This window comes from Centruroides vittatus, unplaced genomic scaffold (assembly GCF_030686945.1).
Source record: "Centruroides vittatus isolate TY-2023 unplaced genomic scaffold, ASM3068694v2 contig_10, whole genome shotgun sequence".
In the NCBI taxonomy this organism is placed as follows: Eukaryota; Metazoa; Arthropoda; class Arachnida; order Scorpiones; family Buthidae; genus Centruroides; species Centruroides vittatus.
The window spans coordinates 4,128,582-4,144,101 of NW_027120658.1; the positions used below are offsets into that span (position 1 = coordinate 4,128,582).

General features: G+C 29.1%; 1 protein-coding gene across 2 annotated transcripts in view; it reads left to right on the forward strand.

Annotated features, from left to right (window-relative positions):
• The window catches only part of LOC136976506 (uncharacterized), a 59,779-nt gene that overhangs the window by 19,493 nt on the left and 24,766 nt on the right, over positions 1–15,520 (forward strand). For both annotated transcript variants that reach the window (XM_067271842.1, XM_067271914.1), the window contains exons 3-6: positions 565–736; positions 2,433–2,567; positions 12,701–12,806; positions 14,114–14,225. In XM_067271842.1, the coding sequence (XP_067127943.1) occupies positions 565–736; positions 2,433–2,567; positions 12,701–12,806; positions 14,114–14,225 (525 nt within the window). The remainder of the gene's footprint in view (positions 1–564; positions 737–2,432; positions 2,568–12,700; positions 12,807–14,113; positions 14,226–15,520) is intronic.

Here is a 15,520-nt window from a genome sequence, read left to right on the forward strand (position 1 = left end):
AATTGAAACTAGTAGATTGAGTAGTTTTTTGTCCTTTTTAACTATTAAATTTAAAACTTCACAATATTTCATACTTTATGTTAAATAAAATTTAATGATGATGTTTAATGTTTTCTTTTAAATAATTTTCATGTTAAAAGAATTTCAGATATTCTCTTTGTTATGAAAATATAAAATATAAGAATCATTGTTTCTGATTATGTTCTTTTTAAAAGGCCTGGACAAAATGGCCTTGAGTGACGCATGAATTTTTTTTTTCACGTGTTTCATTTATGCTTCTTATTTGATATTCACAGGACATATTCTTTTGTATCAAAGATCATGCAATTTTTTATATTTTTATTTTTATATTAGATATGTTGCATGATAACAATTTTACATTCAGCACAACATATTATTTTTATATATACCATATATATTCTAATAATTAGCATAGCTGCAAGATGGAAAAAGTTATAGGCAGCATGCTGTTTATTGGAATAAATATACTGTACAAATATATATATATATATATATTCTCTCAAGTTTTGAGATAGTTTAAAATAATTAAAATATATTTAACAGCATTATGGTGCAGTTTGTTTGTGCTTGTCTTAATATCCGAATACATGCTAAAGGGAATGATATCTCAGCAATTAATACTTCAGATCTTCATTTATCTACAACTGAAGGTGACGATAAATTTTTCAAAAATAGTATAACCAAAGTTTCCTTGGATCTAGGTGGAATTACTAAGGTAAATTAATATTTTGTAAATGAATTTAATATGATAAATATTTTAAAGAAATTAAAAGAAATTAAATTATTTGCAGATCTTTTTAGAAGTTAAATTTTAATGGATATTGAAAAGCTTCATAATATAGCAATACATTTCATATTCTTGTATGCAATTGATGTTTTATTTAGTTATTAGCCATGCTGATCTATAGATGTTGCAGTCATCCTCATTTTCTGTTGGCTATCAACTTCCTTCAGATTTCCGGTACAAAATGACGAAAGTTAACAAACTAACATTTTCGATTCTCCACCGAGATCTTCGTCAGGTTCATTGATGCTTGCAAAATGGAATGCGATACTCTTATCGCATTCCATTTTGCAAGCATCAATGAACCTGACGAAGATCTCGGTGGAGAATCGAAAATGTTAGTTTGTTAACTTTCGTCGTTTTGTACCGGAAATCTGAAGGTTGAAGAGGTTGTATTTGATCAAATATGTACCGGTAGTCATTAGTGAAGATTGTTTTCTATCAACTTCCTGTTTCTGCTTACAACAACAGAATTTAAAATACTTTCTTACTCACTTTTCTAAACTCTTTCTATGCTACAGAAACAGAAAATATTTTTGCTTTGGTTTTCATATTACTTTTCCACTAATGGAAATGGATCTTTACACTTTATAAGTATTACTTTGGAGTATCAAATCACTTGATTAATTATTTGGGCAGTAAAATCAGTCAGGCATTGAAAAGAGCCTAAGGTAGGTTTACCCATACATTTACAATCCAATCAGGAACATATTTTGGAATCAGTGAAATTGGGGTCTAAAACTGAATTTTGGCTATTTTTTAAAATTTAATTATTTATATATTAATTAATTATTTAATTGGTGATATTATATTGGTATGTTATTAAAATTGCTCTATTCAAAGTTTGGTGCTATAATTGAATATTAAAAACAGACAAAACAAGGGACAGTCCCCCAGAATTCGGTGATGTCTGGTCAACATACCTAAGGGGATTTGTGGCCATTGTAATATTCATGTGAAAAATATAATGTATCATTATTAAAATTTTTGTATATAGTTCTCTACAAATCAACAGAATTTAATTTTTAACATTTGATATATCACTATAAACTGTTGTAAGTTATGCTCTTTCAATTTTTTTCATTTTGAATGAAATCTGGCTTCCAGTAGAATCAATATTTTCTTGTGTTGGGAAGGAAAGTTCAGATCTAACTACTAAATTTTTTAAATAATTCTTTTTGCCCTGTGGGCACTAAGAGGACTGTTTTTAGTAAGTTCATTATGAATTTGCAAGGTCCATAATGGGGAAGCCGAATGGTGAAGCCCAACATATTCAGACAGACTACCCTTGGAAAGTTCCTGGGGTTTTTCAACCCATCCAGTAGTGAGTCCCCTAGAACAGTAGGCTGATACCTTAACTGCTCAGCCATCTGGCTGTCCAGATCTAACTATTTATAAAATTTACAAGAATCGAGAAGGAATTCATATTTTAATCTATCAAAACAGTAGAAAATTTCTTATTGTAGTCATCTAACCAATTTATTTCAAAATTAATTATTATGGAATTAAACAATTATTGTTTATTAATCATTTCAATAAATTCAATTTCAATATTTAACTGATATTAAATATATTCTCAATTTTTGTATCAGGAATGCATTTAATAAATTAATTATTTTCCTTCCAGTCTCAAAACAACTTTGTTCACAGCCGAACAGTAGGAAAATGGGAGATTATTTCATGCCTCAGCTGTGGAATGGATTCTTACGCAAATCATAATGATGATTCTGATAGTAATGTATTTGTAAATCTGCAATTAGAGGTTTGTTTTTATTTATTTTTCATTATATTTTAATTTATTTAATGGAATGAACAAATATTATTACTACTTTCAATTGTTAACACCTTGAAGGATAGCCTCATCTCATTTCAGTTAGTTTTCCACAATCAATTGATAATGGACAACTAATAACTATAATTTGTTTTACATTTTAAAACATTTATAGAATGATTTTTATTGTTTTATGTATAAATATCTGCAATTAATCTATTTGTTAATATTTAGTTTCTTCACATTGGCAATCATCGAGACAGTAAATATTAAAGTGGGAAACTTCAACAAAATAATTTCTAAACTAACTAAACTAAACAAATGGCCATTTATTTATTATGTAATGTTTATTATTTAACATTTGTAAGTTCATATAACTCTGTTTTTAGTAAGGGAAAAATCTAAGAAGTGAATGCTTTAAAAGCATATGAAATTAGAGTTTTATTAGGTTTTCAGTTCTTGATTCAATTTAATAAAAAATTTTGAAACATTACTAATTGCTTTTATGATTAGGGTTGACAAATGACTAATTGTAATCCTATTGAAAAAACAGTTGATTCTTGTAACAAAACCTTATAAATTTATAACATCTCATTCATATTATATTAAAACGCTAGATTTTAGAAAATACTGTTCTAGATTATGATTTGAAAATTATTTGTTAAATTTAAGAACATGAAAAGTGTATGATAAAACTCTAAAGATACACTAAATAAATGGAGTATTATAACACAATTTGATGTATTTTCCAGTTAATGCAGATAAAAAGTTTTAAAATGTAGAATGTAAAAATTAATATTGAAAATTAATTTCATTTAATTTGAAAATCATTCTATTAGAAATGTATTTAGTTATTGCACCGAAACCAGTAAAAAATATTTTTAATATAATAAATTACTAATTAATATATATCATACTGTTTTGTTTTATTTTAATAATATAGAACCACAATTCTTTTTTAAATAATTATTTAGATTATATGTTAAATTTAAGGTTGATTGCAATAAAAATACTCCTGTTTAATACCATTTAGGGAAAGATTTAACAAGCCAAATGCAACCAAATTTGGTATGATGACATTTCAGAAATACAGAAGACATTTTTGTAAAAATAGAAATTACATTATAACTCAACTATATGACACTTTTGGCCCTGCAAGTGATGTGATGTTAATCTTTGTGATTTTTTTTGGTTGTGGAGACATTAAACCATACTTTTTTAAGTTTTACCTGAAGACATACATAGTGTAAATTTGGAAGCCTTGAAAGACAGTATTACACTGCATATGAGAAACAACATAGAGGGTCAATTAAGGAAGAACATTGAACTTCCATCATATGTTTTACATCTCTAGAATGGGGATATTACATCTTGGGTTTTACATCTTTAGAAATGTGTAGTATCTCTTGCATTGCTGAAATCTCTGTACAGCATGAGTGTCTTTTACAAGTTAAATTGTTGCTGCATGCAGTATCAAAAGTGCCATAGTGTGAGTATTTTTACTAACTTTTTACAGAAATATCTTTCACATGCCTTGAAATGGCACTATATATTAGATTTGGTTGCATTTTGACTGCTAAACTTCTGTCAACTTAATGTTGAATAGGTGTATTTAATTACAATCGCCTAGAACAGCATTTCTCAACCTGGGGGTCGCGAAACAGTAATGAAATCATTTTATGAGAAAAAATCATTTATTATAAACTTATAAATGTTTTACTTACAATAAGTACACATGTAAGGAAAAGAAATTAATGTGATGGATGTATTTAAAATTTTCTCCATACGCGGATCTATATTAGAAACACACAAAAGCGATAAAAGACAATTTCTGTATTTAGTTTTAGTGCAACCATAGATGAAAAACCCTTTTCGCAGAGATAAGACATGGCAAAAGGGATTAATATTTTCAATGCTTCTGTGACTAAATTTCCATATTCATGTCAACGAGAAAGCCAAAACATATTTAAATCTTCAGATGTAAATTGCAGTTGTAGCGTTTTGTCGGCAGACATTTCGATGAGCTGGTCATGAATCTCAACTGGTAACTTAGCAGCGGCAACAACATTTTCACTAAACAAATTCAGTACCCATCTCTTTGAGAAATCATTTTTATCTTTCGGGAAATACTCCATCAATTGCGTTTTTAGCTCATGCAAATGTATCTTCAAGCAATCCAAACTGTGGTGAATAATAGTGTCTTGTTTATTCAAATTTTTCTCAATATAATCCGAAGTGAGTGGGAACATATCCAAATTTTTGCTTTGAAGGCAAATAAGCCAGATATCAAGCTTCTTAATGAATGCATGAACTTTGTCTGTCATTAATAAAATGTTTTTATCATGTCCTTGTAAATTCACATTCAAGTCGTTTAAATGCGAAAATACATCAGCTAAGTAAGCCAACAACAACATACACTCATTATTCTGTAAAAACAATGAGAATGGCATTTGTTTATCCTGGAAAAATATTATTAATTCATTTTGCAATTCCAATACCCAGGTTAACACTTTCCTTTGTGATAACCATCTAACTTCTGTATGGAAAAGAAGGGATTTTTTTAATTTTGCCCATTTCATTGCATAGTTTAGCAAACAGCTTGTTCTGTACGGTCAGCTTTTAATAAAATTAACCAACTTCACAGCTTCACAAAGAATTTGATTGAGATTTTCCGGCATATGCACAGACATGCAGACGAGCATGTCTGTGAAGGAAGCAGTGTGTCTATTCTGCCCTTGGTATAAGACGATCGCTTAATATTTTCATTAATCCACTGTTCTTTCATGTTATAGCCTTTGCACCATTACTACATATTGCAATACATTTTCTCCAATCTATGTTAGTACAGTTTCTCATAGCTTCATAAAAAACATCAAAAAGACATTGTCCTGTTGCATGATCCGGTACTGTTTTGCAAAACAACATATTTTCTTTGATTGATTTGTCCCTATTACATTCATACCTCACAAAACATAAGAACTGAAACATGTTTACTACATCTGTCAATTCATAAAATTGAATACTAAAAAATTCACTTGAACTCACTTGCTGAATTATCTGATCGCAAACATCAGCAGCCATGTCATCAATTTGTCTTGACATTATGTTGTTAGAAAGCAGAATGTTTTTCAATTTTTTTGCTTCTTCCACACCTATTAAAACACTGACCATATCAATTACAGTAGGCAATATGAGGTTTTTGGCAATTATACCGGGTTTAGATATCTTAGCTTCTCTTAATGCTCCGAGATAAGATGCTTCGAGTACACTTTTATCCATATGGCTTAACTTACAAATAGAAGTTTGTTGATTTCTCAAGGTATGTAATTTTTTTTGGAAAAATTCCAAGGGTTTGTTTTTATGAGCCGGATGTTTAATTTCCAAGTGTTGAACTAATTTTGATGGCTTCATGCTTTCCTTGGAGAGAACTTGAGAGCAAACAACACACTGTGGCTTTCCATCCAATGAGGTGAAACCATAATTTAAATAATTGTCATTGTACAATTTTATCTTTTTATCAACTGATTTACTGGATGTAGATGGCTCACTTTGTTTTTTCACAAATTTATGCATTTTGCATTAGAAATTAAACAAAAAAACAATTCAGTTTCACGGTTGACCGCACACTAAAATAAAAGCACCAGATGCACGCTTCGCATTCGAAACTTAACTGAAGTGGTGCAATCGCCAGCACCTCTTTTATACTAGTGACAGCATGACTTGTTCAAAGGCATCCATATGCATGTTCAAACATGTTCTCATGGCGAGTATTATAGGAGATCAAATTACAAAGAGCACATACACATCAAGTTGGATCTTGTAAATTGCTCATGTATGTACGGTACAGTACATGTCATACATGCATGTTCATACCATCGTTATAAATGCAGCAACATAAAATAATAGGAATAGTTGTATTACATTTTTTATACTGTTGGTATTTTTTTAATGTATAAAATTAGTGCAATGTGATTATATAATATTTTAAAAAATTTACATTTATAATTACAGTCAAAATTCAATTAGTAATAGTAATGCTTACTGTTATTATTCCTTTGGGTGGGTGGGTCGCAAAATATTAATTTTGTTTATATTTACTATTTGGAGGTCGCAGAGCTAAGACGATTGAGAATCGCTGACCTAGAATATTAAAAACTAGTTTTCAAACTATCAAATTCATTTTTTACTTTACTAGAATTTAATTTTTCTTAATAAGTAATAATTTATTTACAGCAGTATGTAGATAAAAGTGATGAATTAAAACATTGTTTATCGTGATGGATACCATTAATTTAATTTCTTATATATTTTTTATGTAAAAGATTATTTTTACATATAAGAAGTCAAATATATTATTTATATATTCCCTCATGTTTGAGAAATAAGCATAACTTTTCAATCCATAAACAAAGCAAAAACTAAACAAAATAAACAGCCCAGTAGATAGCTTGTTACTGTTTTATTATATAATAATAGTGTGTCCAAATACAAGTGTTAGCAATTAACACCCCAGGAGAACAACTTGTTTGCTATCTAGTCAGTTACTTTATCTATAGCAATAAAGAACAAAAATAGTATTTTTGGTTACCAACTTGTGTGTGTCATCTGAACCTCTTTCAATTATAAAGGATACTGACAGTGATTATGTCATAAAGATGTCACAAAGATGATTTTATGAAAGGAAGAATTATTGTAAGGCTAGAAGTAGCAGTATCAGTATCAGTAGCAAACAGATTTGTCCAGGACTTTGAATGTGTGTAGTGTGTCATAGCCAGGATTTCAAAGGATGAGAGATGTTGGATGTCAACTAGGAAGTGAACATCCAAGAGTTACTGCCCTCAACCACCCTATTTGATGTTAACAATGTGTTTTAACAAAAGATTTGGTTGCATAGACAGCCATAGACAGCTCCACAGAGAACTACCCTATCAGGTAGTTCTCTGTGGAGCTGTCTATGGCTAATAGTATTAGAGTTTCACAACAGACTGTCTACAGGAGGCTTCAAGTAAATGATTTTTTTGACAGATATGCCAGTATGTTGCATTCTATTGACCTTTCTGCACAGAAGAGCTCATTTATGATGGTGTAAGGAAGGTCAACATTGAACTTTGGATGAATGGGGTAATTTTCTGTTCATTGATAAGTCCAGCTAAAGTATATGGAATGATTCTTTGTCACATTATAATCTGGAGAGAGCAGGGAACTTGATGCACTTGTATGAATGTTATGAAAAGAGACCAGAATGTCTAAAGTTATGCAAATAACAACATGTTGAGAATATCATGTGGTACCAACTGATTTGGTGAGATCATTCACTGAATGAGTGAACATGACACTCTCAACAACATTTGTTGCTATTCACATAACTCTAGACTAGGCACAGAATTTGGAGATGGTATCATAGTCTGGGTCAGCATTATGCTTAATTGCTGCACTGAGTGCCACATTTTTGAAAAGGCAATTTTGCTTAATATCCAAAAACAAGGTTTTGGAGCCCTCACGTAAGGCTTTCCTAAGGTGTTTTGACTGCAAATTTCATTTTCATGAACAATAATGCCTTTGCACACAGGGCTGCACTCATCAATGATTTGACAATGAAATATTTGTTGCGTGGTTTGCATTTGTTCTGATCAGTAGTTTCCAAGATAGAAGCCAAATTAATGGTTATGCTTGTTTTTTTGGACTTGAGAGTCTATATTATATTAATTTAGCCTTTTATTATAATTTTACATTCCATTTAATATACTAATTATTAAGAAAATTTAAAACTTTTTGTAAAATATTATTTTATAAGGCCATAATTTCTTAACTTAGATTGATTGTTTAGCTATATAAATAGCATTTACTGCGTACATTTCTTCACCAAAGTTTTATGAGACAAATTTTTGTTTAAAAATTATCAAAAAAAATGAGGATACTTTAAGGTATGTGTTTTTGGCTAATAATATGTATTTTCTTTACAGATAAATAACATTTACTTTGTGCATTTTATTTATACATTTATTACAAAATAAACTTTTATTTTGGAAATGCATTAATTTTAGAAATAATACATAACTAAACAGTTATGTGTTGTTGTTTTTTCCATATTTAAAAACTTATTTAAAATTTAGACAAATTATTTAATTATTAAATTTTTTACTAGATAATGATGCAACTGACTGTAGTGCCAAATTATCAGAATCATTAAATTACTATAGTAATTATTGTTCATTTTTCTGAAATGCACAGTGTAAAATTTTACTGTTTATTAATGTACGTATACATGGTGTGGGCAAAACGTTCATGGAATATTGCTACATAATTTTTTTATTTTACAGTATATTAACATAGTTTCCTTGAAAATACTTTTTTTCCACACTTACATGCTTAATCTACCTCTGTTTTCACTCCTGGAAGTTGTGCTGGTACTTAGCATCAACTATGCTTTCAGTACTCATTACAATTTTTTCTTAATCATCTGTGTCTCTTGGTAATGGATCCTCTGTACATGTTTGAGTTTGGAGAACAAAGAAATTGCATGGTGCCAAGCCAGAGAAGTAAGAATTATCAAGCACTGTCATGGAATTCTGGCTGATAAATTTCCTTACAGTAACCAACATATGTGCTGGTGCATGTTGTGCAAAACCTAATTCTCTTTATACAATTCTGGTTTCAGTCACTTATAAATAGCCACATAGAATGCAGAATGAACTGTTTGATTGTCTAGAACAAATTCATAGTGCATGAGATATCTCAAATGTCAAAAATAACAAATAATGATTGCCATAATTTTCAGTCAAGTTTTTCTCTCTTTTTCAGTCTCTCTCTTATCCACTCTTCTCTCTGTTATTTACTTTCTGGGTTGTACCTGTAAATCTACAATTTGCCATCTGCTATTACTCATTCAAGATGGTTATCATCATTTCCTCTAAAATCCAGTCACAGCAGCAAGCATATGTTGCAGTTTTTGTTCCACTGTCAAAAACTTTGGAATGAAGTTTTTGCGTCTTTAAATCTTCATGCAAAATTATGAGAATGCTACCTTCTGATACCCAGATACTCTGCAACTTTTTTTTTGTTTTTTTGTTTTTACACACCAATCAGACAATACAATGTTTTGTATTCACTCAGAATTTTCATCTGTGAGAGCAGTAAAACAACAAATAATCATTTGCATGGATTGATTTACATCTTTTCCTTTCCAAAAGCATTTTATCCATTTGCACACCTCTGGAAGATAGTCATTTAAACAGCCAGCATTCACAAATTTCAGATTCCTTCTGGCTGGATGGCTATACGGTTAAGGTGGCAGCCTACCATTCTGGGTGACCCAGCATCAAATCTGGAAAGGTCAAACAGGAATTTTTCAGTTGTGGGCTGCCTGGGTATATTGGGCCCCATTGTAGGTCTGGCTAAACCCAAAATGGGCTTGCTAAAAATGCCCTCTTAGTGTCCATGGGTGGAGAGAGTTGAAAAAGGAAAATAAAGATTTTTCTTGATTTCTGTCAAAAGATTGCAATGCATTTCAAGTGATTCATTGGATACATCTTATAAAATTTAATGATGCACTGTCGAACTTCATCCTGTGTATTGAATGGAGAAATATATAGTGTTGTACACTACCACCGTACACATCTCCTCAGTGTTGCCATTATAAAAGTGAAAATTTTCTGAAAACTTTTTGCCCATGCAGTATATAAACAATATATTCAATAACATGAAATTCTAAAAAAAATTCAAATTAATATGTTGGAAACTTTTATAAAACAATAATGTTTTCAGACACATATAAGAATTTTGTTTTTCTATTTGGAAACTTTCTTTTTTGTATGTAACAGATGCGTAAATATACATCAAACGAAACTTGATAACATAAGCAAATATACCAACAACTGCTGTAAATTCGGGCTAAATTTTGGATATATGACTATAGATTAGAAATAAATTTGGCACTAGAGTTAGGCATGTGGCGCCTCACACCTAACTCTAGTGCCAAATTTATTTCTAATCTATAATCATATATCCAAAATTTAGCCCGATCATTTATGGCAGTTGTTGGTGTATTAACAGATGCATAACATATATCTCTTATTACTGTTAGAAGAACAAGATATAAACTGGAAAATATTTTATCAGTCATACTCTTTCATTATGAAAGGGAGAACAGATTTTTGTACATAAATGTAATAGTGAAATAATTCTCTGAAAACTTTTTGTTTAATAAAATTTTCTAACTTCAAGAAAAAGTTTTAGTATAATTATAGAAATAATTTATAGCCAAAAAGCTAGAACAAAACTTTTCTTATTGTAAAATTCTTTTATCTTTTTAAGTTCTAAAATATATTATATTTAATCAAAAAATTCTCTCTTTCTTCGATTATTATATAATTTATTTATTTACATACTTTTAAGTTACTTTTATTTGTTCTGGTTATTGAAGTATGCGTATAAAAACGGCATTACCTCTATCTAACAAAATTATCTACCAAAATTTAATGAAAGAAATACTTTTCAATTTGTTTGTCAAATCATCTTCAGGTTACATAAAATCAGAATACCGCTTAAAGATTTAGAATAGGATATAAAAGCTGAAGATTTATTGAAAAATTTACATCTTCAATTTTTACATTCTGTTTTAAATTGTTTAAACATTATTTAATGATAGTCTGTATTCTACAATATTATGCACTCTGAAAATGATTCATCAAGCAATTCAAAAATGTTTATTTCATTAAGTAAGCATGTGTCTAAAGTTTGTTTGATAACCTTTAACATTTTATTTTCTAATATAAAGAACACTGCAATATAAATAATACAGAAAGAATAATTAATTGTACTAAGATGTTAAAATCAATAAATAAACTGTCACCACATAGCAGAATTTTGGAATCTGCTTTAGTTTATTGGTAAATACTTTTGAATAACTTAACTTTACTTATAAGAATAATGCACTTTGAAAATAATAATGTTTAAAATATAGTTATTCAGATTCTATATTTTAACAAGACTGGTCAAGCCTATCTGATAGCACACTTCACTAAAGTGAATCTAATATTTTAAAAATAAATTTATTATAATTATAATATTAATAATAATAATAAGAATAATAATAATAATTATTATTATTACTATATTAAATGTATTATAAAATTTAATTTAATACAATATACTAACTGGGTAGTTTTTACTATAGCTTACAGTGACCATAAACAAAAAGGTTCAGTTTTCTTTTGTGTATGCGCGTGGACATGCTCAATGAATAAATGGATTGAATGGAACATAACACTTAGGTAACTCCTAAGCCTAACTTTGGAAATTTCTAGCTAACCAAGTTTAGGCTTAAGTTATAAGCCTAATATCCAAAGTTTGAATCAAATTTTTAAATTGAATGTTTGAATTGAATGGATCAACACTAGGTAACAAAAGTGAAGTCATTGCACATGCGCATGGAAATCAGACAGACACACAAAGATCCTAACTGCGCAGGCACATGGAAATTGGACAGATGAACAAAAGTCCTAACATAAGCACTTTACCACTACCATGAATTGTGCTAAAAATATCCCCTAAAGAATGCATTATTTTGTTTTTTGTTGATGATAAGTTTTATTGAAAACATTCACTAAAAACTATTATCACACTCTAAAAGTTCATTTTAATTTATTGATTTTAATATCATTTGATATTAATTATTCACACTCAAATAAAGACATTAAAACCAAAAATCCAGCAGCAAACAAATGTTTTCAACTGTCTTAAACAGTCATTATCTTGTTTTAATTTAGTAAATTTGATTTGGGATTGTAATTAGGAACAATTTTTTAAAAGAAGGAACATTAATTTTATTGGGTGTAACTGCCTGTGTAATGTGTGATGCATATATTAGTACAAATAAATTATTGTCCATGCTGTTACAGGGATAACGCTACATTTCTGCACTAAACGATGACCGCTTTTGACAATTGAACACGTTAACTTATTAAGTGTATTTTGCTGCTAGATTTTTAGTTTTAGTGTGTTTATTTAATTATTCTTTCTTTATTACCTAACATTTATTAAGTTACATAATATTTTTATAGTTTATTAAAGAAGAGAGAATTATAATGTTCATATATTAAAATTTTTCTAAATGTTTTTTACAGAGTGATAAGGAAAGGATTGCAGCTATTATGGAAAAACCTAATTATTCGCCATTATTTAAAATGTTGCTTCCTATTACAAATAGGTCTGGAAATGAAAATGCATGTGGTAAGTACATTTGACAAAATTTTCATAAATATAGATTTCATTGTGCCATTATGTTTTTATATTAAAAAAAATAGATAAAATTTATGCTATAAAGGAGCTTAGCATTAATATAAACATCCACCATGAAATTCCAGCAAGGTTAAATTTAACAGAATAAATGTTTTCACTGGCCTAAATTTAACCTTCTGGAAATTCATGGTTGGGTTTATATTAATTTTACTTCTCCTGTAATTATAGAATATAACATAATAAAAATATGATAAGGGGGTGACATTTTTGTATCCTAGTTCTCAATGTTTTGATATGAACCAAAAGTCAAAAAAATAAAAAAAAACCCTTACAAAATTCTGTGTATGGGGAGGTTGTCTGTTTTTCATTATATCTCAAGATTGAATAAACTAAAAATTTTGAAACGGTAGAATTGTTTCTGTATATGGGGGATTGATAATATTAAATTTTGGTGGTTAAAGATCAAGGTGGTGAGGAGCTAGAGAGGGGAATCACCTGTCATATCTCAAGTGGGTTGAACTTTATGGAAATTTTACTCATTATAGGCATTTACAATATTTTAAAAACTCAGCTCTACACTCAAAATTAAGCCTTTTTCACCTTTTTTGAAATAATTAATAAGTCATTTTTTAAGAAAATCTCTTCAAATGGCACCTCATACAATTTTAACTTATACAATTTAATCTCTGGCTACATCATTCAAAATGATATAATTAATTAATAGTAATATTTTTATGTAATATGAAACTCATTTTAAATTTCAATTAATTTAAAATGAGTTGTAAATTGAAAATGAAATTTTCATTTTACAGTTAATTTTGTTGTTATGTACTGAAAATAAAAATTAATAATATGAATAAAATATGAATAAACAAATAAATGCGAAATATTATTTTTGTTTTATATTGATATTTTATATTCATTTTTCAAAAGAGCCTTTAAATTTAGAATCAAGAGGTACACTCAAACCTGTTTTTGTGCGGTCTTTTTTTTGTGCGATTTTTTATTTGTGTGATTTTTTTGTGTGCGGTATATGAATTTCAATCAAATTGGTATACTGCACAAAAATAATTGCACAAAACACATTGCACGTATAAAAAATCGCACAAAAAAAAGACCGCACAAAAACAGGTTTGAGTGTATAAATTAAGCATGTTTGTCTGTTTTTATGTAATGAATAAACATATATTACATAAACCTTATTAATTATTGCCCATTTATTAATGAAAATTTAAAAAAAAAAAAAACTTTTATTTTTTCCTGTAAAAGCATTTTAAATTAATATAAATTTTTACAAGGTTTTGAATGTGCAATTCAGAATAAACATTTAGAAGCAGCAGTTATGGCTGTCCATCAACAAGTAACTTCATATCTCCATCATGAACAGCAATCAATGGAAGAAAGAATTAGGTAAAAAATATGAAGTTATTTAAAGTATTTGTAATGTAAAAATAGTTTGCCTAATAAAAATTTTTCAATGTAGGTTTAACTGTAAGATAAAATAGTCATTATTTCTTAATTATAATGGATGTATTTTCATTATATATAAATTCATAACTTTAAAGAGAATTAATAATTTTATGCTAATTCTTTCTCTTAATTTAGGAAAGATTATTATTATTAGTCTATTAAGGATATCATTAGATTTTATATATTAATGTAACCTTAAGCCTATACAGACTATACAGCATTTTTCTATAATGTAACATCACCTGAGCAAACTATTGCTCATTTTGATGTTCTGTCTAATTACTGGCCTTTTCTGGCCTCAAGCTGAGCTCTGAGTCATAACAAACTTCTATATCAAAACAGTGAGTCAGAGATAGTAGCAAGAAGAGGGAAAAGTGTGTTGATATTACTGCTCAGAACACTGTTACAAAGGATGATATTTACACTTGAGACCCCAAATTAAGTCCTGACGACCATTCGTTTGCTGTATTGATGTGAGACCACCTTTAAAAGGAAGTCTCTGAACCAAGCACTGAACACATTTTGTTACACTTGACTTGGGTTGCATTGCTGTTATGTACAGTTAATGCCTTATAGTCTTTACAAGGCCTTAATGGTTACTTATTACTGTAGCAGACAGTTACCAGTATTAGTACCATGTATATGCAGTAATGTATATTCAACAAATTAATGGTGCAATATATAGTATATCAGGGCTATATGAATAATTTTAAATTTCATGGAAATTTTCTGGAAAACTATGTGCAATAGATACTTTTAAGTATACAGTACAATTTTTATGTATATAACTTTCCACTTTATGAAAGAGTTATTAGATTGAAAACTGTTCTGCTGCTGTTCATTTTATCCTCTTAATGTATTGAGTTGTTCGGAAAGTTCGTAGCGATTTTTGATAGCCGACAGTTGAGACACCGATTGACGCAAAAATTATTAGAATTGTACAAACCAATGAATATTACGATAAATGACCTTGAGACGCGTCCGTTACAAAAAAACCGTTAAGATTATTCAAATAGCGTTTAATTTGGCTCATTGCAAAAATGGATGCGAACAACGTGCATTATCGACACTTGTTTCTCTTCTTTTTTTGTAAACGCAAAAATGCTGTACAAACAGCAAAAAAGATATGTGATGTTTATGGTGGGAGTGCTGTATCAGAATCAACTGTTCGAAAGTGGTTTGCAAAATTTAAAACGGGTAATTTCAGCCTTGAAGATGCTCCTCGCTCAGGAAGA